This window comes from Boleophthalmus pectinirostris, unplaced genomic scaffold, assembly GCF_026225935.1.
Source record: "Boleophthalmus pectinirostris isolate CB_2022bp ecotype Guang Dong unplaced genomic scaffold, ASM2622593v1 HiC_scaffold_10, whole genome shotgun sequence".
NCBI classification, from domain to species: domain Eukaryota; kingdom Metazoa; phylum Chordata; class Actinopteri; order Gobiiformes; family Gobiidae; genus Boleophthalmus; species Boleophthalmus pectinirostris.
Genome location: NW_026570971.1, coordinates 32,420,024 through 32,442,967, shown reverse-complemented (window position 1 = coordinate 32,442,967; position 22,944 = coordinate 32,420,024). Strand labels below are relative to the sequence as shown.

The 22,944-nt window shown below is 38.7% G+C and overlaps 1 protein-coding gene across 1 annotated transcript in view; it reads left to right on the top strand.

Annotated features, from left to right (window-relative positions):
* Positions 1 to 18,239, top strand: part of arhgap5 (Rho GTPase activating protein 5) — a 40,953-nt gene extending 22,714 nt beyond the window's left edge. The window contains 4 exon segments of the mRNA XM_055157040.1: positions 11,067 to 11,144; positions 12,047 to 12,178; positions 13,706 to 13,811; positions 14,224 to 18,239. Coding sequence (XP_055013015.1) covers positions 11,067 to 11,144; positions 12,047 to 12,178; positions 13,706 to 13,811; positions 14,224 to 14,542 — 635 coding nt within the window. The 3' untranslated portion in view covers positions 14,543 to 18,239.
* The last annotated feature ends 4,705 nt before the right edge of the window (positions 18,240 to 22,944 follow it).

Here is a 22,944-nt window from a genome sequence, read left to right as displayed (position 1 = left end):
AAACAATGAAACAGGGCTGAACTAACACCAAACCAGGACTCAACCAAGTTTAATGAAGGTCTAAACTAGGACCTAAAACAGGACTAGATCAGAAACAAACTCATCCAAGACTAAATGCAGATATATACACGCAGTCTAAACCCAGATTAGAACCAGACCCTCGCCCACAGTTATGACATGATTAGTTGTGGTGTCTTGTGCGGTTGAGGGCAGAGGTTAAACCGAGGTGAGGCGTGTTTGTTTTCTCTGATGGTTACAGCTCGGTCGGGTGGAGCTTAATCCCATTAGGTTTTATTACTCTGGCAATCCCTACTATACTGTTTTAGAGTGTTGACTTGCGATAAAATAAGTGAAGCTGCATGGTCTATTTTAAGTTAACGGCTTGTTCCATGAGCAGTTCAAGGATGGAAAAGAAACAAAAAAAACAATGATACAATAAAACACAATACAATGAGAAGTAACATTCTTTATAACCATGAGCTTTAACCATCGAGATTTGGAGATTTAAAGGAGGAGTATTTTGGTTCTATGGTGTATAAATTGCTAACATATAACATATTTAGATCTCCTTATCTTTTATTGTTTTCGCATCATGTTTGTGAAGTTGTAGTATATTGTTTTGTATCCTGCTTTTGTGTATTTATAGAGTTGTTTTGTGGAAGCATGGGTGACGTACAGGATTGTAATGCTAACTGCAAGGAGGGTTTGAATAGGACCCCAGAGAGGTCGCAAAAATACTCAAGCATGCACTCAAACTTAGAAAGCTAAAAACAAATCAGCTTTGCACTATACCGCCTCTTTAATTCACAGTGGCTTTTAAAATATTAGTAGTAATTTTCCCGTATCCGAGCAGGCCTGGAAGGGAATTCTGAGGAGCTCTTTGGCTGTGACCTGGTGTAGAGATCTGAACCTGCTGCTGTTTTAACCTGATTCTGACCTGAGCCTCAAGCTGCACTCGCCGTTTTAATCTGCTCTCAATGGGATACAAGGAACAAGGGAGAGAGGCGGAGAGGGAGAAGGAGGGAGGGAGGAAGGGAAGGAGAAGTGGGCAGAATGGAGAATGGAGAACAGGGAATAGAAAAGGAAGAGAGGCAACGCAAAGAGAAATGAAGAGGGAGAGACTTACACTTATATTTACTCGATATGGATTTTCTGCAGCTGATTCCCCACATTTGACCCGCTGCTGTGGCTGATAACCGATATTTGCCGATAACGATATTTCTGTAAAACTAATAACAACATGCATTTTACTGGAATCTAAAATAATATTACATGTTTGTATAACTTACAGTCATATAACACTAGCATCTGTTTAAAAAGAGCGCTCAGAAACGAGAGCAACTCAAAAATGATCGGTGTAGAATATCAGTATCGATTATCATAGCAGTTGATACCGATATTGAAGACTTTGAGGCGATGCAAAGAGAAATAAAGAGGGAGAGGGAGAGACTTACACTTGCATTTACTCTAGGGAAGTGCCGATATGGATTTTTTGGAGCTGATTCCCCATATTTGGCCCGCTGCTGTGGCTGATAACCGATATTTCCCGATAACGATATTTCTGTAAAACTAATAACGACTTGCATTTTACTGGAATCTAAAATAATATTACATGTTTGTATAACTTACAGTCATATAACACTAGCATCTGTTTAAAAAGAGCGCTCAGAAACTAGAACAACTCAAAAATTATCGGTATAGAATATCAGTATCGATTATCATAGCAGTTAATACCGATATTGAAGACTTTGAGGTGACGCAAAGAGGGAGAGGGAGAGACTTACACTTGCATTTACTGTAGGGATGCACCGATATGGAATTTTTTGGAGCTGAGTCCCCATATTTGACCTGCTGCCTGATAACAGATATGTGCCAATACTGATATTTCTGTAAAAATAATAACTTGCATTTTACTGGAATCTAAAATAATATTACATGTTTGTATAACTTACAGTTATAAAACACTAACATCTGTTTAAAAAGAGCGCTCAGAAACTAGAACAACTCAAAAATTATCGGTATAGAATATCAGTATCGATTATCATAGCAGTTAATACCGATATTGAAGACTTTTGAGATGACGCAAAGAGAAATGAAGCGGGAGAGACTTGCATTTACTCTAGGGATGCGCAGATATGGATTTTCTGCAGCAGAGTCCCCATATTTGGCCCGCTGCTGTGGCTGATAACCGATATTTGCCGATACCGATATTTCTGTAAAAATAGTAACAACATGCATTTAACTGGCATCGAAAATAATATTACATGTTTGTATAACTTACAGTCATAAAACACTAACATCTGTTTAAAAAGAGCGCTCAGAGACAAAAATTATCGGTATAGAATATCAGTATCGATTATCATAGCAGTTGATACCGATATTGAAGACTTTGAGGCGACGCAAAGAGAAATAAAGAGGGAGAGACTTACACTTGCATTTACTCTACGGATGCGCCGATATGGATTCTTTGGAGCTGATTCCCCATATTTGGTCCGATATTTGCCGATAACGATATTTCTGTAAAAATAATAACATGCGTTTAACTGGAACCTAAAATAATACATGTTTGTATAACTTACTGTCATATAACACACTATAACATCTGTTTAAAAAAAAGTGCTCAGAGACAAAAATTATCGGTATAGAATATCAGTATCGATTATCATAGCAGTAGATTCTGATATTGAAGACTTTGTTTCGATATCAGCCAGTACAAATACAAATACAGAAGAGGATGGTACAGAGAGATTAAGAAAGATGTAGAGGAAGAATAGAGAGAGGGAGAGACCCAGAGGGAGGAGAGGAGAAGAGGAGGAGAGGGAGGGGTAAAGGCGAGAAAAAGAGAAGAGTGGAGAGAGGGCTTCAGGGTTAAACTCAGACGTCTTCTCTTCTGCTCCTCCTGAGACCCTTAAGGCCAAAACTGTCCTTTGTCAAAGTGAATCCATTAAATATATATGAAAGGTATATACTTTTTATCTTATAGAAATCGAATAATGTACTTTTATTTGGTTTCTAGACTTTCCTTTGTGCTTTCTAAAACTGAAAACTTTAAACTAGGCCCATTTAAAAAGTTGTTTAAATGTTTTGCTGAATTTTGCAACAGTTTGGGAATAGAACCAGAGGAGTCTTTGTTCTGAGGCGAGGGCTAACCGCTCTTTAAACACGGAAATGTGGCAGTGACAGCTTGAGTTTAGCAGAAGCACAGAACCGTCTTGTGAGATTTGTCTGTTTTGACCCTCATGAGTCACTGTAACACTAACACTCTCCCTCTGTCTCTTTGTCACTCTCTCTCGCGCCCTCTTTTTCTCCATCTGTCCCTCTGCTCTTTTTCTGCTTTCTCAAAAATGTGATGCTCCTTTAGCGAACAAATTATGACATTTTTTTAGGGAAATAAACCATAGTTAAGCATCATTTTACTTTCCAAAGGACCCCACAAAAGCTACTCAAAACTAGGTCTCAACCCAGGTCTAAACCAGGTCTAAACCAGGTCTAAACCAGGTCTAAACCAGGTCTCAGGTCTCAAGCAGGTCTCAAGCAGGTCTCAAGTCTCAACCAGGTCTCAACCAGGTCTCAACCAGGTCTCAACCAGGTCTCAACCAGGTCTAAACCAGGTCTAAACCAGGTCTAAACCAGGTCTCAGGTCTCAAGCAGGTCTCAGGTCTCACGTCTCAAGTCTCAACCAGGTCTCAACCAGGTCTCAACCAGGTCTCAACCAGGTCTCAACCAGGTCTCAACCAGGTCTCAACCAGGTTTAAGGTCTAAACTACAACTAAACCAGGTCTCAACCAGGTCTCAAATCTAAACCAGATTCTAAACCATTTCTAAACCAGGTCTCAACCAGGTCTCAACCAGGTCTCAACCAGGTCTCAGGTCTAAACCCGGTCTAAACCCGGTCTAAACCCGGTCTAAACCTGGTCTAAACCTGGTCTAAACCTGGTCTAAACCTGGTCTAAACCTGGTCTAAACCTGGTCTAAACCTGGTCTAAACTCGGTCTAAAGCCGTTCTTTTACATCCTGACTCCTACAAACTCAAAGCTGAAATCCTTACACATTTTCTTGCTTCGAGGACTAACCCTGGTCTCTTTCAGAATGAAACAAAGACCAAAACAGTACTAACCCAAGACTAAACCAGGACTAAAGTTTTAAACACACAGACGCTGAGACCTACGGGTGCTATGATAAACTGTGATGTCATTGTGATGTCACTGGGAGGGACGGGTGGACTTTGAAATGAACTGACAGAGAAATGAGTCACCGCTGTTTGAGAATGTGTGTGTCAGATGATTTCCTGGAAGAGTTTGAGAGACACAAGTAGATAGGGAAGGAAAGGAAAGAGGGAGGGAAGAGAGAAAGGGAAAGGAGGAGAGAAGAGAAGCGAGAGAGGGAGATTAGTCACTGAGGGAGGTTGGTAGTAAGAGAAAGGGAGAGAGGGGGAGAGAAAATGGAAAAGGAGATGATGGAGAGAAGTGCAAGGAGGAGAGAAAGATGGAGACAAAAGGAGGATAAAGATAGAGCTTGTATAAAGAAGAGAGGAAGATGGATAGAGGATAAAGATATGAGAGGGAGATGTTGGAATAGAGGAGAGCAGAGGGAGAGAAAAATGGAGAAGAGAGAGAGATAGAAGGATGAAGGGAGAGAGCTGAGGGAAGTGTTGGAGAGTGAAATTAGGAAGAGAAGAGGAGATGGAGGGATAGAGATGGAGAGGATGGTGGAGAGCGGAGGGCGGTGCCTAAGGGGAGGTCAGTGGGAGCAGCTGTGTCACCATTCGCCTGTTTTTGTTCCTCTATTTTTACATCGGCCTCAGGATTCTATAATTCTCAAACTATTCACAAAGTCACGAGCGTCACAGAGAGAGGGAGGGAGGGAGAGGGAGAGAGAGGGACACAACTCTGAAAATCACACCCAAAGATAAAAATGTATTTGTTCCTTCTACTCTTGCCAAAATGCGTCTAAAATATTGTCTCGGGTCAGACGTTGCATCGCCAAAACTGCAGCTCTTGGGGTGTTCTCTGACTGGAGAGGCCAGTATCTGAGACCTGGTTTAGACCTGGTTTAGTCCTAGTTTAGTCTTGGTTTAGTCAATGGTTAGACCTGGGGTTGGCCTTGGGTTTACCTGTTTTTTTTTTTAACCTGGATTAGTAATGGTTTAGACCTGGTTTTGACTTGATTTCCACCTGGTTTAGACTTGGTTTAGTAAATTGATTAGACCTGGGGTTGGACATGAGCTTTGTACTGGTTTAATCCTGGTCTATACCAGTTTTGACCTGGTTTAGTCCTGGTTTAGACCCAGTTTTACCTTAGTTTAGTCCTTGTTTAATCCTGATTTAGTCCTGGTTTAGACTTGGATTAATCCTGGTTTAGACATGGGTTAGTCCTGGTTTAGACATGGGTTAGTCCTGGTTTTGACCTGGGTTAGTCCTGATTTATTCCTGGTTTTGACTTGGGTTAAATCTAGTGCTTTAACTTGGTTTAGACCTGATTTAGTCATTGGTTAGACCTGGGGATGGACCTGGCTTTAGCCCTGATTTAATCATGGTGTATACCAGTTTTGACCTGGTTTAGTCCTGGTTTAGACCTGGTTTTACCTTGGTTTAGTCCTTGTTTAATCCTGATTTAGTCCTGATTTAGACCAGGGTTAGTCCTGATTTGTTCCTGGTTTTGACTTGGGTTAAATCTAGTGCTTTAACCTGGTTTAGATCTGAGTTAAGACCAGGGTTGGGCCTGTTTCACCTGTTTTAGTGATTTGACCTAGATTAGTCCTTGGTTTGTTGTGAATTTGGGCTCAGGTTTAGTCCTGGTTTAGATCTGGGTTAGACCTAGTTTAATCCTGGATTTTGACCTGTTAGTCCTGGTTTATTGTAGCCCTCCAATTATAACAAGTCTACCAACTAAAAAAGTAACACACAGAAATATGCATTCACTCTAAACCCAACGCTCTGACAGGGAAATTACATTATAAAGTTGGACAAAAGTGTATTTATGGGATTATGTCCTTTTAACTCAGTGGTTTTGTCTGGAGGCTCTGCTCTATATTTAAAACTCCATCTGTTTGAATCACAGCTTTAGAATGAGACATCTGCCCCTCTGTCACTGCACATCACAGTCACCAACGCACCAGAAACCACAGATCAGGAACCAGGACTGGACCACGGACTAGACCAGGGATTAGAACAGAGACCAGGGACAGAACCAGGGACCAGAAATCTGCTCCTCTGTCACTGCACATCACAGTCACCAACGCACCAGAAACCACAGATCAGGGACCAGGACCTGACCACGGACTAGACCACAGACTAGACCATGGACTAGACCGGGGACTAGAACAGAGACCAGGATCAGGACTAAGCCAGGGACCAGACATCTGCCCCTCCATCACTGCTTATCAGTCACCAACAAACCAGTAACCAAAGACCGGACAAGGGTCTAAACCAGAGACCAGGGACTATGTCAGGGACCAGGGAGAGAACTAGGCCAGGGACCAGACCCATCCTTCTGCGTCTCTGGGTTAAATCTGCATTTGTCCCATGCTTCAGTGTCTCTGGGTTAAACCGGTCTGGAGCAATGGGACCATCTCCAGACCTTGAGCTGTGTGTTTTAAATATCTTTCTCCTCTGAGCACACGTGTTCCTCTGACCCTCATTAAAAGCACAGCCTCTGCTCCAAAACATGTATTGATTTTACTATTGACCTGCAGCACACAGACCACGCGTTAAATTAACCTCATGATTAACCACAGTGGTAGAGTGGTTAGCCCGTCTCCTCCCTTCAGTGAGGAGGTTGTGGGTTAGACTCCAGATCGCTGTTGTTTACCTCTGAAACTGTTTATGTGAATGAGAAAGGTGTGTTTGCCATTACTCTGTCTGCAGCTCAGCGGAACAGGGCAGACTGTCACTCTTGGTAATGTGGCAGTGAGGGATAAAAATAAATACATACAAATAAAGTTACAAAAAAAAACCCCAAAACATAGATAATTTGTCATTTTTGTTAACAGTTTTTGACCACAAAGATGCAAAATTACAGTAGACAAAACTATTAAAACACCATATACACATTTAGAAGCAAAAAAGTATATTATCCTTAAAGGGCCCATATTACACCATTTTCTGCTCTGTTATAATGTAGTTTCTTCATCATAAACAGACCTGAAGTTGTGTTTTGTTTCATTCACACATGTTTAACAGAAAAAAATATATATAAATTTTTTCTCTAAAACTGAAGACACAAAAACAAGCCTGAAGAGGTTGTAAATGTCATCTAAGTAAAATGATCCTCTTTAAAAGTCCTTGTTCAGTCCTAATTCAGTCCTGGTTCGTCCTGGCTTAATTCTGGTTCATCCTGGTTTAGTTCTGGTTCATCCTGGTTTAGTCCTGGTTCAGACAGAGAGCTCTTTGTATCAGAGGAACAGAAGAGTTTTTGGGCAGATTTTATTGGTTTGTCGCTCGAGGCTCAAAGTTTCAAAAACCGTGAAATTTATTTCATCACTTTTACATGAGTTTGTCTTTACTTTAGAATGACGCTTTGACACTGACTGGACTGAAGTAGGGACTGAAGCAGGGAATGAAGCAGCGACTAAACCAAGATTAAACCAAGGCTAAACCAAAACTAAACCAAGACTGAACCGGTAAACATTAACAGTTAGCATTTTATTTAAAGCATGAATCAAACACTTTGATGTAAATATTATTTAATTGTGATTTTCGCAATTTAAAACATCCCATGAATCAAGTCTCCTTGCAAAAAAATAGATTACTTCTTTCAGTAGCCTAGTATCCTGTGTAAAATAAAAAAACACACACAAACAAACAAAAAACCACCCCGAAATGATAGTTTATTAACAATAACTGAGGTTTTAAATAGTCCTTCTCTCCTTCTCATTGTTTGTCTATATAATTTGGTTTATATATTCCATTGAAAACACATTTTTCCATTTGAATTTTTGAATTTACTAATCACCCGTCCAGTTCGTATGATTGTGGAGGACGCCTCTGTTATCTCTTCTGTAATGTGTGGCTGTCGTGTGTTTTGTATCGCTGATAGGGACATGCGCACACAGGAAGTAGGGCCCGAGGGAACAGGAAGTAGCTTGGATCTGATAACAACGATCAAATATCCTCCTCTCTTTAGACACGAAATCAGAGACACAATCCTCTGAAATATTTAAGCAGTTTAAAAAGGGACAAATGTGATAATATGGGTTACATCTGCACAACTAGGACTGAACCGGGACTAGACCCAGGACTGAACTGGGACAAAACCAGGACACTAAAGCAGGTTTAGGACAATTGCTTTGCCCAAAATGTTTCTCAGCCTCAGTGTTTAAAGTTACTCAGTGAACGTACTTTGTTGGTGTCATTGATTAGGGAGTCCACTATCGAGTTCTGTTCAATAGTGGTAATAAATGTAGTGTATTTTTATTACAGGGTTGGGTTTTCTCCTATTGATCCACCTCTATTTGATTTTATGACTCTGCACTTACTTTAAAAGGAACCAAAAAATGAGAACATATCACACCAATTCTTGCGTCTTTGCACTGGCTTCTTGTTCATTTTAGAATTTATTTTAAGATTTTATTGCAACGCTCTGGTGTATGGCACTGTTGATCCTGATTGTGAATTAAACACTCATAAATAAACTGGTGTAACTGGTGCTAGCCATTGTGATAAAAAGGGAAGACAATAATCGCTTGTGGGACATTTTAAATAATCATGAGAATTGCCAACAAAGCCATTTTATCACCAAAAAGCTACTTATGCATCATGATCTTCACTAGACTGTGGTTGTTTTCACTTACAACAAAGTTTGATCATATAAAAGTTGTTTAAACATGGAACTTATTCATAACATTAAAAATATAATTATTCATATCCATTTTTAAACTGTCAGCAACTTAAATAATTATTGTGATATATTTGTTAATCGTAATTCTTTTGGGCATGATAATCATGACACTAAATTTCAATATCATCCCATGCCTACCCTATTTTCCGGGGTATAGGGTGCACTCTTAAGCCTCTAACCTCATTAAAAAACGACCGCGCGCCCCACAATCCAGAGCGCCCTGTACACGAATCCACTCAGGTGTCCCAGTACGACTTCAGTAAACTACAAAGCCACACCACCCACAGAACACACAAACACACACGGAGCAGACAGCGACCACACAACGAAAAACACCCACAGACACACTCATCACTCCACGCCGACGAGGAACGGAACGGAGGAACGAACTGAAAAAGCGAGCGCAGTGTGCCACTTCTAGACACAACTGAACAACTGAGTCACTGCGAACACGGCAACAATACACGCATCAAGAATCTCGGACTTCCTGTCATCCCGAGTTTGCAGCGAACATTTTGTATGTGGAGCGCCATCAAAGTGGGATCCCGTTTAAGCGAGAGGTTCAGAAGACGAAGAAGAAGAAGAAGAGTTCGCACTTTCTTGTTCTTGTAGTTTTACAGCAACATTAAGTCTTGGTCTCTTTGCAGTGGAAGGTGTTTCTTGGTGAACAGCTGGTGCCTTTCGTTTTTTTTGGCGTTGACTTTTTAAATTCGTAACCAAGGTTACAAAATATTCGCTGCAAACTCGGGATGATTTAGGCGGTCAAAGATGACCTTTTTCGTCCTTCCCGTGGATCAATCCTGCCCATCGCCTTCACCTTTCACTATTTTTCAATTCCACTGGGAAGGGAAACAGTTTGAACAGAGGTTTGCAGTCACACACATCTTTTTTTGATGTGTGCAACTCCTTTTGCATCTATGGAGATCGCAAACGAATTTCTTGAGCCATTTTCCGCTGTTAAGACATCCAACAACCACACAATTAACGATGTCCAAATCCCAAAACTAAAATATGACAATATCAGAACCAGAAAAAAAAGTGATATGGTTCAAAAGACTAGAAAAGATCGACTTTGACAACAGACACATCCCACTGGGAAAACAAACATGGTGGTTTGATGCTCACTTTTTCAGAAAATCCTTCCCAGTATGAATTGCGCAATGGCCGGAAGTCCGAGATTCTTGGTGCTTGTATCCGTTGGTCCCAGACAGCACCCTCCCTACACGCCACAACTGAACAAAGCCCAGAGTCACCGTGAACGCCACAAACAAACAAAACCACTCACCCATCACACTGTTGGGTTTCATTTAAAGTCCGGTGCGGTTTATTTGTGAAAAAAGTTTGAAAATAGACCATTTAATGACAGTGCGCCTTCTAATTTAGAGCGCCTAATATTGCAGAAAATACAGTAGTCCTCACATGCTGCTTTAGCTCGAGCTGTTAAGAGTGATAATTTCAACATCTCAGTTATAAAGCAAATAATCCAGTCTGTTTATGTGAGATCCATCTTGAGAAAAACTTGTCCTAAATATTTATGTGTCAGTCCAATCTGATCATTATTTACAACAGAAATCAAGTTTTTTCAGAGTTTAGCCTTTTTTTTCCCACCCACAAGCTTGAGTCACGTGACCCGAATGTAGTGAGCTGTGTGTCTGAATCTCTGCGTGAATGAAGCACTACAGAGTCCAATAAATCCTGCAGGCTTATGGAGTGAATGAGGGGTTAGGGGCTTGGGGAGACATTCGGACACAGCCTTACTCTTTTATTGGCTTAATCGTCTGTGCAGCACTTTGGAAACTGTCATGTTCATGCAATGCGCTATAGAAATAAAGTGGATTATGAAAAACAAACTAGAAACTGGCATTCGAAGTTAGTAACTGGACTGTATTTTATTTTATGTTGCAGTGTTTGAAGCCAGTACCAGTTGGCGACCATTTTAACTGACCCATTTTCCGTGCTGTATTTGATATTTTTCTGAATGAACTTTTGGAGAGTTGATAATTCCCAAAAGCTGAGATGGAGGCGAGTGATTGTGTTTTGAAATCCTTCTAATCCTTTACAGATTGTTGCTTTGTTTTGTCCATCTGTTTTCATTCAACTCATCTTTTTGTGAAACTGGGTGGGATTCTGATCATTTGAGCGTTTAGTTACTGTCAGTTCGGCTGAGTTTGCAGAAATGCTTTGTAAAATTTCACTTTTTGATCAGATTTTTTGTTTTGTTTTTGCAGGTTTGACCACAGAAGGCTTGTACAGAGTCAGCGGGAACAAAACGGACCAAGACAATATCCAGAAACTGTTCGATCAAGGTAATGGTTTGTCCTTCCTACAGGGGGAGATCAGGACTCCAACCCACAACCTCCTTTACTGAGAGACACAAATTTGGGGGAATTTTTGCAAAAAACTTTACTCCCTGAAATTTGATCTTGCTGCAAAACCTGTTGAACAGATGCCTGCAAAAACAAGCGGCCATTTTGTTGATTGCTTCCAGATTTGGGACATTTTAAAAACATTCACGTGAACTTTTGGGGAGCGGGTCTTTCTCTGGAACAGGGCTGAGTTAGGACCTGAGTTTGTGCCGTAAATTCGCCCCAGAGACGAAAAAAAATGATTCAAAACGACGAGGCAGAAATGAGTAAAGAGAAACACATGTCAAAGCTGGACTCCTGCCAAATACTCCAGTTAGGAATATTACTGCAGTGTTTGAATCATAACAGAGCAAAACCAGGACTGGACCGGGGACTAGACCAGGGACTAGACCCGAGACTAAACCAGGGAGGGAACCGGAGACTAAACTGGAGACTAAACTGGAGACTAACTCAGGGACTAAACCGGAAATTGAACCAGGGACTAAGCTCTGGACTAAGCTCTGGACAAAATCGGGACTAAACCTGGGCTTAAATTTTGGACTAAACCAGGTCCAGTAAGTGGATGCAGTGTCTTGCCTAAGGACACAACAGTATTTACCAGACCAAACACAATTAAAATATTTTTATAATTGGTGCAATACTAACTAACCTCAACGCTTAACATTGACCATAAATTTGTGGTTGTGGACATGGCGCTGATTAGAGTAGTCTGGTAAGGGTAATAACTTTCTCTCCTCTCGCGTTCGATCACAGCATAGACTGAATGCAATAGTATTTTGTAGTAATATTTATAGTAGTATTTTGCAGTAGTATTTGTTGTAACTTTCTCTCTTCTCTTCCAGATCACAGCATAGACTTCGTGGCTCTTGACGTGGCTATAAACGCGGCGGCCGGAGCACTGAAGGCGTTCTTTGCAGATCTGCCCGACCCCCTGATCCCCTACAGTCTGCACCCTGAGCTGGTGGAGGCCGCAAGTACGTCACAAATACAAATTTACTTCAATAACCTCTATATTAATCTATATCTATCTATATATGACAGCCATTATGTCTAACCAAATACTGATCTGACCATTTTTACTTTCACCATTTAAATAATTAGTTTCAGTCAGACAGTGGTAATCATTGGTCATTTAATTTAATTCATCTTTTTTATTTTTTACCTGAGTTTTTTCATCTCAGTTTCAGGGCAGTCCCCAGAGAGGTCCCTGCATATGACAGTGTTCTAATATCACACCTATGTTTTCAGATTGACTTTCATCAGCTCTAACTGTCTGAAATATTACCAGATACTAACATTTACCAAAAGAAATGACACATACATTGAATCTTCATTACCACATTGCCAGTTCTATTATGTTAAATTATGCTGTTTATTATCTTCTCCTAAGCCAGTTTCTTTGTGGGTAATGGAGTCAATGTTTAGAGTTGAGTTATTTGAATTTAACAGCTCCGACTTTAACCTTCTGACCCCTGACCTGTGACACAGGAAGTGAAGCAGGGCCTTATTAGTGTGATGGATGAGCAGAGCAGGTGAAGCTCCAGAGAGGGAGAGGTTTGGGCTAAAAATATTACAAGAACTGGTTAAGATCCACAGGGGAGACGGAGGAGAGAGGGATACTGCAGGAAGTGAAGTTCTATTAAACAGTGCTGCAGGTGGAGCATAACTGAAATATAATTTGAATGTCTAAATAGATATAAAACTTTGATTTCCTCTATCAGACCAGTGTTTGTTTGATTGTGATTATACATTACCTAATGAAATGAAAGTATTTAGAGTTAAAGAAGTTTAAAGTTAATTAAATAATACATTTGATATAAAATTGATATGAGAAGGCATATTTTCAAACTTAATTGTAATTGGAAAATATTTACAATCTTTAACTGCTCAATTATTTAAAAAAAAGATACAAATATTTACTGACTAGTTCAATATTTTATTTGACTATTCAAATGAAAGTTTCTCATACTGTGGTACATGTACAGATGGAATGCAGACTACCTCCAGTTGTATGTGGAGCCCTTTGTAGTTTAAGTATTTATTTACTTTAGACACTTATCTATTTTTTTTGTACTTGGTGGGAGAAGTTTGAGAGCCACTGATTTAAATGATTAAAGAGTCCTAGAATCTCAAAACTTTGGTCATTTTTATGGATATATTTTTAATGAATCCCCCGCAGGATCAGTTCTTTTGTTCAGCACATTAATGCCACATGCTTAAAAAATCCATCTGGTTTAATTTTATTTTAATGCTATTTAAGAATCTTAATGCTATTTAAGAATCTTATGTATTTGAATGGGACAGTTTTCATTATAAATCCTAGTGCGCCCTCTGCTGTTTGTGAGGAGGCACTGCTTCTGCCTATGATTCTGGTCTGATGTCAACATATTTATTGTATTCCACTTTTTTGGGGTTTGTTTGTTTGTTTTTACACTTTTTGATTTAAATTCAGTCTCTTTTGTTTGATTAACTTAATTCATATATTTTTGTCTTTTTTGCAGAAATTGTAGACTACATGGAGAGACTTCTGGTTTTAAGGGAAATCGTGAAGAAGTTTCCTCCAGTGAATTACAATGTGTTTAAATACATCATCACCCACCTCAACAGGTAACAAACAAGGACTAAACCAGGGACTGAACCAGGACTGAATCAGGACTAAACCAAGACTAAACTAGGTCCAACAGGGACTAGACCAGGGATGAATCAGAACTAAACCATGAAAAACCAGGACTAAACCAGGATTAAAAGAGCACTAAACCAAGGACTAAACTATGACTAAACTATGAAGAGACCACAAAGAAACCATGATGAAACCACGACTAAACCACAACTAAATCACAGACTAAACCAGGGCCAAAAAACAGGGACTAGACCAGGAATGAACCAGAACTAAACCAGGTATATATACAGATGGGAGGGCATCTGGCACAGGGATTTATATACTCCTGTGTTAATGCTCTTCATTCCAAATTATATCCACGACAGGAGGACATCTGACTCTTTTCTTCTCTGTCTTTAGGGTGAGCCAGCACAGTAAAACCACCCTGATGACTGCGGATAACCTCTCCATCTGCTTCTGGCCCACTCTGATGCGCCCGGACTTTGAGAACATGGACACCCTCTCCACCACGAAGCTGAACCAGTCCGTGGTGGAGTGCTTCATCCTGCAGAGTGATTATTTCTTTCACGGAGGAGAAGTGGCCGAGAGCTCGAGCAGCGAAGGGACTCCGCCTCACCACTGTCACAATATGGTCGAGGCTCTGCTCCCGCTGCAGCTGCCCCCTCCTCTACAGCCTCAGCAAATACAGCATTCTATACCAACTGAGCCACTCATATAAGGGGTAAAACAGGACTGAACCAGGACTGAAGTAGGTCTACAAGAGGACTGAACCAGGAATGGACCAGGACTGAGCCAGAACTAAACCAAGACTGAACCAGGACAACTGATACAGCATTCTATACCAACTGAGCCGCTTGTATACAGATAAACCAGGACTATAACCGGTCTAAAAGAGGACTGAACCAGGACTGAACCAGGACTAAACCTTAATCTCTGCAGCCTCAGCAAAAATCCAACATTCTATACCAACTAAACCACTCATGTAATATCATAGGGCCAAGACTTAACCGGGACTAGACCAGTCCTAAACCAGGGCACACCACCAACCACCAAATGCATTAATAAAAGTACTACAGGTTTAAGGTAGCCCAGCTTTAATCTTCTAGGATTAAAGAAAGGACTAGACCTGGACTAAATAAGGGACTAAACCGGATGAAGCCTCTACTGTAGACTCAGCAAATCCAGCGTTCAATACACACCAGGACTAAACCGGGACTAAAACTGGACTGGGCCAAGAAAAAGGTCTAAACTAAAACTTGTGCAGAAATGAACCAGGACTGAACCGGGACTGAACAAGCACACACCACTAACTAACTAAAATGCATTAATACTAGAATACTATTATTTTAAGATAGCCTAACTAACCACTAGTAAACCAGGACTAAGCTAAGACTATCCCAGGATCTAAAGGACTAAACCAGAACTAAACCAGTACTAAACAAGAAGCAACACTCCCCTCCGTCATGAATGCACAATAAATATCAACAGAAAATGAGATATTCTTTGAAATGTCTAACAAAACAGCTCCTTCACTCCTCACTGCAACTTTGTCAACAACTTTGGACTGGACAGATCCTGAAATTTACTCAATTTAAGACATTTCTCTGGTCTGGTGACATCCCGATCACCATCTTTGCCAAATGATCCTGGATTTGAGAACTTTGTCGTCGAAATCAGAATGACTTTTTGGAAATTTGGAACTTGAACTTTTCCGAATGGTAAATCTTTGGCACATAACGTTGACACTAAAGTTAAATCATTCTGAGCAGGGTTTTGTGGACTTAACCGAGACTGTTTTGAAAAGCACACAACTGTACTGTGTTCTCCCTGCAAGAAATGGGATCGAAAGGGATTAAAAACTTCAAATTGTTCAACGGATATTTTAAAATTCCGGGTTGATTCTTGGATTTGAGTCTTCCCTGCTTTTTTGCTTCAACTTCTGCAAATTCTGACCCAAAAAATCAAAATTAAACTGGGTCATAGCCATGTTTTGTTCCTCCACTGTGACTTTAAGCATATAGACAAGGATTTATTACAAACTTAAAATGAAAAAAGTGGATTATTTTTAATTTTTGGAGGTGTTTTTTTGAAGGTGGAATAGAGACTGATGTACCTCCACCGCTGTGAACTGCGCCCGCTCCTGGACAGCACATGCACGCTCGGTGTCCAAGGTCCTTCGCGATGATTTCAGTTTTATTTTTTGTTTATTTTTAATGTTTTTGTATTTTTGTCGCCGTGTGATGGAGATGAGTGGTTATTCGTCTGTAAGTTCCATGTTTAAGATTTGAGAAGCTTTGAAAGTGGTGAAAATTTTAAAAGATTAAACTAATTGTAGCCAAGAAATTGATGCAAAAATATAATCGCCAACTAAAAAACCTCAGATGATAAAAATGAGGAGTTCAGTTGTTCACAGCGAGTTTGTGCAAAGGAAAAGGTTTAAGAATTTAAGAAACGTGGAATTTTGAGAAACAAATTTAATACGTGCCATAAAAACACTACATTATTTGGAATAAAGAATGAGTTTAAATAGAGCCAGTAATGAAATGCTAACTTTAAAAATCAATTTTAAAGGGCTCTGGTCTGTTATAATTTTGTTTCCTCATCAGAAACATTTTGAGTTCCAAATCCTTCATATTTAGGATAAGTTCTTCTCTCAAACAGAAAACACTCCACCTTAATGCGATGTGATAATACAGGAAGTGCTTCACTGTGTTTTTAAACTCCATTTACCTTCCCTAGGATCATTTGTATGATTTCAGCCCTGGAATTGCCCATCTAGTCCTTAAATTTAGGGTCCTTGAAACTGATTTAAATTAGATGTCTTATTTCAAATTTAAAATGAAATGTAGACTAGGATTAATAATAAATAAATAAATAAATAACCCAAATAAATAAATAAATGACCCAAACTCGCTGTGAGCAACTGAAAACTCTGAAGTCGAACTGTGTGATCCCTGCGTGAACCACTAGGAGGCGCTGCGTTCTTCCTCCCTGTTTTTCTGCATGTCTGTTTTAGTGCAACTTTTAACAAGAAAAAAACAAAAATAATATGAACTTGTAAAGGATTTTATCAGGAGCCCGGTGAGAAACGGGCTCAAACCTCACCTTTTATTTCTGTCAGAAATCATCATATTTTTGGTTAAAATAGTTTGTTTTTCCTATAGACAGATATATATATGAGTAAAGCTATATAAATCTTAACTTGTAGTGGGGTACTCAACAATACGCTTTGGGACAATGTTTGTGAGTGAATGAATGAGCAAAGAATATTAAAGGCACTGTACCTGATTTTTACCGTCTTAAAAACCTGGAAAACGGAAATAGTGCATTTTAAACAGTTTGCAGTGGTCCAAAGTTATTCCTCTTACCTTATGCATTCCAAGCAACCTAAGTATTCTCCATGATGTATAAGAGCTTTTCACAACTCTTAGAGACCAGTGCAGAGTTTTGCCATCACTGTAATGCTAAAAAAAACAACTAGCATGCTAACTAATCCTTGCACTTCCTGATTATCGAACAATAAAATCTTTTATAGTTAGATGCAGACAGTGCACAGAGGACTTATTTTGACCTCAAGAGCTGCTTATACAATATATCTGTAGTGGGACAAGGCACATTTTGGGCAAATACATTGAAAAAAAAAATCTGGTACAGGGCCTTTATGTAATTTTCATCAAAAACACTTACATTTTCTATATTTTACTTTGCTCTGTAACCTTCTAATGTAGATTCTTCCTCAAAAATGTACATGAAATTTTTGTGTTTTATCAAAATCTATTCTTTGATTTGTCAAATTGCCAATCGTCTTGAAAGGATTTTAAAATATTTTTGGTAACTTAGTGTCTAACTTAACTTTTTTAATTTAAGTGTTTTTGATGAAAAGCAGTTTGGATATTTTCTGTCTAATACAAAATATGTAACTAAAATGTGAGAGTTTTTAAAATTTAGTTGCAGTTTTTACAGAAAATTACCCAAATGCATTTCAGTGACTGTGCAGTCTGGGCACTTTTCAATCTCCATATCACAAAATCAAACTTATATTTTCTTAATGTTGATTTTGTACCAGTTCAGTCTTGATCTAGTCCAGGTCCAGATTGATTGGTACTAAACCAGGACTACATCAAAACTAGACTTGGGTCTCATAAAATCCTTGAATTTTTGTTTTTAATTTGGGGTTTGAAAAGTGCAATTCTGCCATGTTTGTGTGAGTGAACTGAAACTTGTACAAATCTGAAATTGAGTTAGGCCTATAATTTTTAGTTTTTCTGGACATTTAGAGGTGTCTCAGAAAAGGGTTGTGGGTTCAATGCTGCTCCAACTTCGCTCATGTCTCATGTGCCATCGACGCTGTAACTCTGGACTGTAAACACCACACGCTCTCCATAACGTTTCAAATAAAGGTTCTTTTTCCTAAACTGGTTCTGGAGAGTCTCTGTTTGAATTACTTATTTTGTTTTCTACCATAGAGACATAAGCTATTGTTGTTTAAATAGTTTTTTTTTAGTTCATTGGAGCTTAAAATTGGACATGAATCTGGAATAAAATGACCAGTCTGGTTCCCCTATTTAAAATGAAATGAATTTTAACAGTTAAATAGTAGCTATTCGGCTATGGGGTAATGAATCACAATACGTTCCGTTCCTTTATTTTAAGTTCTTCATAAACTTCAGCTGAAATCTTTGTGACTGTAATCACTCAGGCTGACCACCAGATGCTGCTCTGATGCAGACGGATACACACAGTGAGGCTATTACCCATCACTCACATAGAAAAGGTAATAATCATAATTTGTCTAAGAGGGATGGATACCATTATTTTTTCTAAATATAATGATGAAAATGAAACTTAGAAGCCAATATGCCAATATTTGTCTGGTTCCATACATTAATTTTTTAACCTTAGTGGGAATTTTTAGGGGATTTGCTAAGCTATATATTTTTGGAAAGGTTATAGTATATGGAGTTAGAAAATCAATGTTTGCATTTGCCTAGATGTCTATATGGCGGTCATATTGAATTTTTAAAAAATGGCTGCTAAAAATCTTTTTCTGAAATATCTCAGCCTCTGAGTAAGTTGAAATGTTGATTACCTATGTAATACCTATGTAATGTTGAACCTGCACATTAACCCTTAGATGAATAAGTGAGTCAAAAATAACCCGGTTTGGTTGTTTTCTTGCAATTTCATTGTAATATTCACATGTAATACTCCATGTTCCTCCAAAAAATTAATTAATTTATTTTTATTATCCTGTTGAAATACATCAACAATGTGGGTAAAACCAAACTATAAACATCACATGCAGTTGGTCAGATAACTCAAAGAGTTTAAAAGTAGCTCACATAAAATGTGTATGTTGGATGTCAACAAACACATTTAGACACAATATGATTACATGACTTTTTTATGAGACATTTTCTATACATCATCATGATCATTGTATTGGAAGTGTTTTGTATTGTGTTCTTCCAGCCTGCTAGAGGGCGCTCGTTGTGATTTTGATCATAAATGTAGCCAGTAGGTGACCAGAAGGAAAACAACTACCTTGATAATGTCAATCCACATGAGTTTTATTGTTCTATCTGAAGCATCTCCTCATTTCCAGCCCTTTGAGCAGCAAAATGAATAAGTTTATGTTAAAAATGAATGATAACCAGTATATTTGGAGCACTTTGTTAAAGTTTGTGGCAATTTATAGACATATTTTGAGATGACTTTTCAGCTAGCATTAACCAGTTAATTGTCTGTATAGTAGCTTTGATGTACAGAATTTATTTTACAGCCTTCTGAATACTTTTTTTGTATTTTGTTTTGTACAAATACGATGAGCAATGGGAAAAATGGAATGAATTCTTAAATGACACCAGTAAAACAACATAGTACATTAAAAGGTCAATACCAAATGCATGTTTAAATAAAAACCTGTAACTCCAGACTGTTACTTAAAACCAATAAAACAAAGTTATAAAAAAGAACAACAAAAAGAGAAACACTCAAGGCAGTTTATAATGTTTTTTACATTTTTATTTATTTATTTATTTTTTAACCAAGGTGCAAACCCATGGTTAAATTGTCAGTCAGTAGTTAAAGTTTGGGACACACCATTATAATGTGTTTCCTTGCATCCAAAACTCCAGAGAATGAATACATTGGATTACTTGATAGTGTCATGCTTTTTAAAGTGACATGAATGTAGTGACCACATCCTGCAAATTCTTGTTTGTTCTCTTCAGATTGTCTGTTGAGCCCAAAGTCTCCATGAACATGCTTTTGTTTGCTGTAGAGACTAGGATATTTTAACATATAAAATGTTTTATCTGCTAAAAGACAATAAAAAGCCCAGACTTTATTTAACCAAATTAAAAATATTATTGATAGAGAAATGATTTATATATGAGATCACTGCTGCCTTCAATTGCGTCCACCTACTGTTAGTGTCATATTGTTTACACCTGGTTTAGTCCTGGTTTAGTCCTGGTTTTAGACCTGGATTTGTCCTAGTTTAGTCCTGGTTTAGTACTGGATTTAGACCTGGTTTAGTCCTGGTTTAGTCCTAGTTTAGTCCTGGTTTTAGACCTGGTTTAGTCCTGGTTTAGTCCTAGTTTAGTCCTGGTTTAGTCCTGGTTTTAGACCTGGTTTAGTCCTGGTTTTGTCCTGGTTTTAGACCTGGTTTAGTCCTAGTTTTAGGCCTGGTTTTGTCCTAGTTTAGTCCTGGTTTAGTCCTGGATTTAGACCTGGTTTTAGACCTGGTTTAGTCCTGGTTTAGTCCTAGTTTAGTCCTTATTTACTCCTGGTTTAGTCCTGGTTTTAGACCTGGTTAAGTCCTGGTTTAGTTCTGGTTTAGTCCTGCTTTTAGACCTGGTTTAGTCCTGGTTTAGTCCGAGTTTAGTCGTGGTTTAGTCCGAGTTTAGTCCTGGTTTAGCCCAAAATGTGAAAACGGGAACATACCACCATGTAATCCATTTATTTTATCAAAGTAACTGTAATCCAATTACCACTCACTGAAACAGTAACTGTAACTGAATACAGTTACTCATAATTTGTACTCTGATTAGGTAATGCCGGTACATATAATCTGTTACTCCCCAACACTGGATACAACTAGTGCTACAAAAATGTAAACATCACATGACCAAGCTCATGAAAACAATAATACAGGAGGTGGGACTAGTAGATGTGTGGAGGACACTTAATCCACAAACCAAAGATTATACACATTATTCAGTTCCTCATGCCGTTTATTCTGGAATAGACTATTTTTTAATTAATGCTGAAGAAATCCATAATATATAGTTCATTGGCACTAGGACTTTATAAACATGGGCTTATGTTCTATGTAATACATTAATGAAAATTGAAGTGAGAGGGTTGTATAAGTATTAAGGTCTACATGTGACTAGTCCGAAAAGTAGAATCACTTCATTATTTTTTATATTTAGTTATTTTTTTTAATTATAGTTATTTTTGCTGTATTACTCAGCTCTAAGTCGTGGTTCAACCATTTCTCAGTCATCTTTATTTAATACATTCCTGCTCAAGTCTCATGGGGCTCTGAACCACACCCTGTCAACCAATCACAGAACAGCTCTCTGTCTCCATGGCAACAAGCTCCAGTCAACAACAACATGGCTTTATTTACATCTCAAAAGCATCTCACCCCAGTCTGAGTTTAGTTCTGGTCTGGGTTTAAGTCAAGGGGGGCTCATTATTGTCTGTCCACTGACCAATGATTTCTTCCATTGCAGGCCTACTACTCATATTTTTATGGCAGCATTCCCTGATGTTGCTTATTTAACTAAACACTAAAACTACAGCGGATGCAGAGAATATTAGAGCCAGTAGCAGGCTACATAAACGTAAAAACACTTTTAGGTGAGTTATCCAATCCAGTCCACTTTATATTTTTTATTGCACATTTCATAAGCAGAACAGCACAATACAAATAAAACATATCTAAAACATATCTAATAGAAATATAAAAATAAAGCGCTATTATAACTCCACCAGTCCTCGTTAAGACAATAAAACTAGTAAAATCAAGTAAAAGCAAGAATACCAATAAATAATAAATGAATGAATGAATGAATGAATGAATGAATGAATGAAATGAATAAATAAATAAATAAAAAACCCAGAGGAGCACACAACTCGCGTGGTATCAAAAGCCAGAGAATAAAAGTGGGTCTTAAAACGAGACAAATTGTGGTTGCTAATGTTATAAAGTATGCTACTGTGTCCACAATCCACTTTATTTTCATCTGCAAACTATAGGCATATTTATGTAGCCCCAACCAATATTGGATTTCACTTTAGTAACAAGCCTACAATGTTGTTGTCAAAAGCCCCATTTAAAATTAGGATTACTTTTTTTTTTTTTTTTTTTTTATAATAATAAACAAGTGAACTAACTAAATATTCATGAAAGTATTCAATAAAAAAAATACAATTTCAGTAAATATAATTATTTTTTGTGTGCTAATTAACCAGGTGATTCTAAGTCCTCAGTCCGACCCACTTTTCCTGTATTCCCCCCGTGTTCCCCAAAGCTGCCGCATCATCCTCTCCCCATCCCAAAAGGTACTCACCCATTTTAAACCCAAAACCTAGCTTCTGTCTGGATTTAACTCACTCATTCTTTAGAACAAGACCTTTATTATCGTTTATCAGACTTATTTAACCCTGATTCATCCTTTGTTTCTCTCTTTTTAGAGTCTTTTTACGGTAAATCTCTCAATCCGCAGCATCATCCCTGTCCTCGCGCTGATTGGACGCTTAGCCTGGCGTTAACTTAGCATTAGCATCCTCCGGAGCTCCACTGCAGTGTCGCCCTTCCTCCGCCCAAAAAACACACGCAGCCACCTCCCAGACGCCCATCCCCGGTTCCAGGCACCTCCACGGCCCCGGGACAGCTCCGAGCCATGGACTAAAGCGCATAAATCCGGTAAGAGCTGCTAAAATCTGGGACATTATCTGCTAAAACGATGCTAAATGTGAGAGAAGGGTTGGCAGGGCAGTGATTAGCCTCGTCAGGGATACAGGGATGTTGTGGTTTGGGAGCTGGGACATTTTTGGCGATTAAAAGCAAATAAATGGACCTAAAATAAAACAGAAATAGTGCAT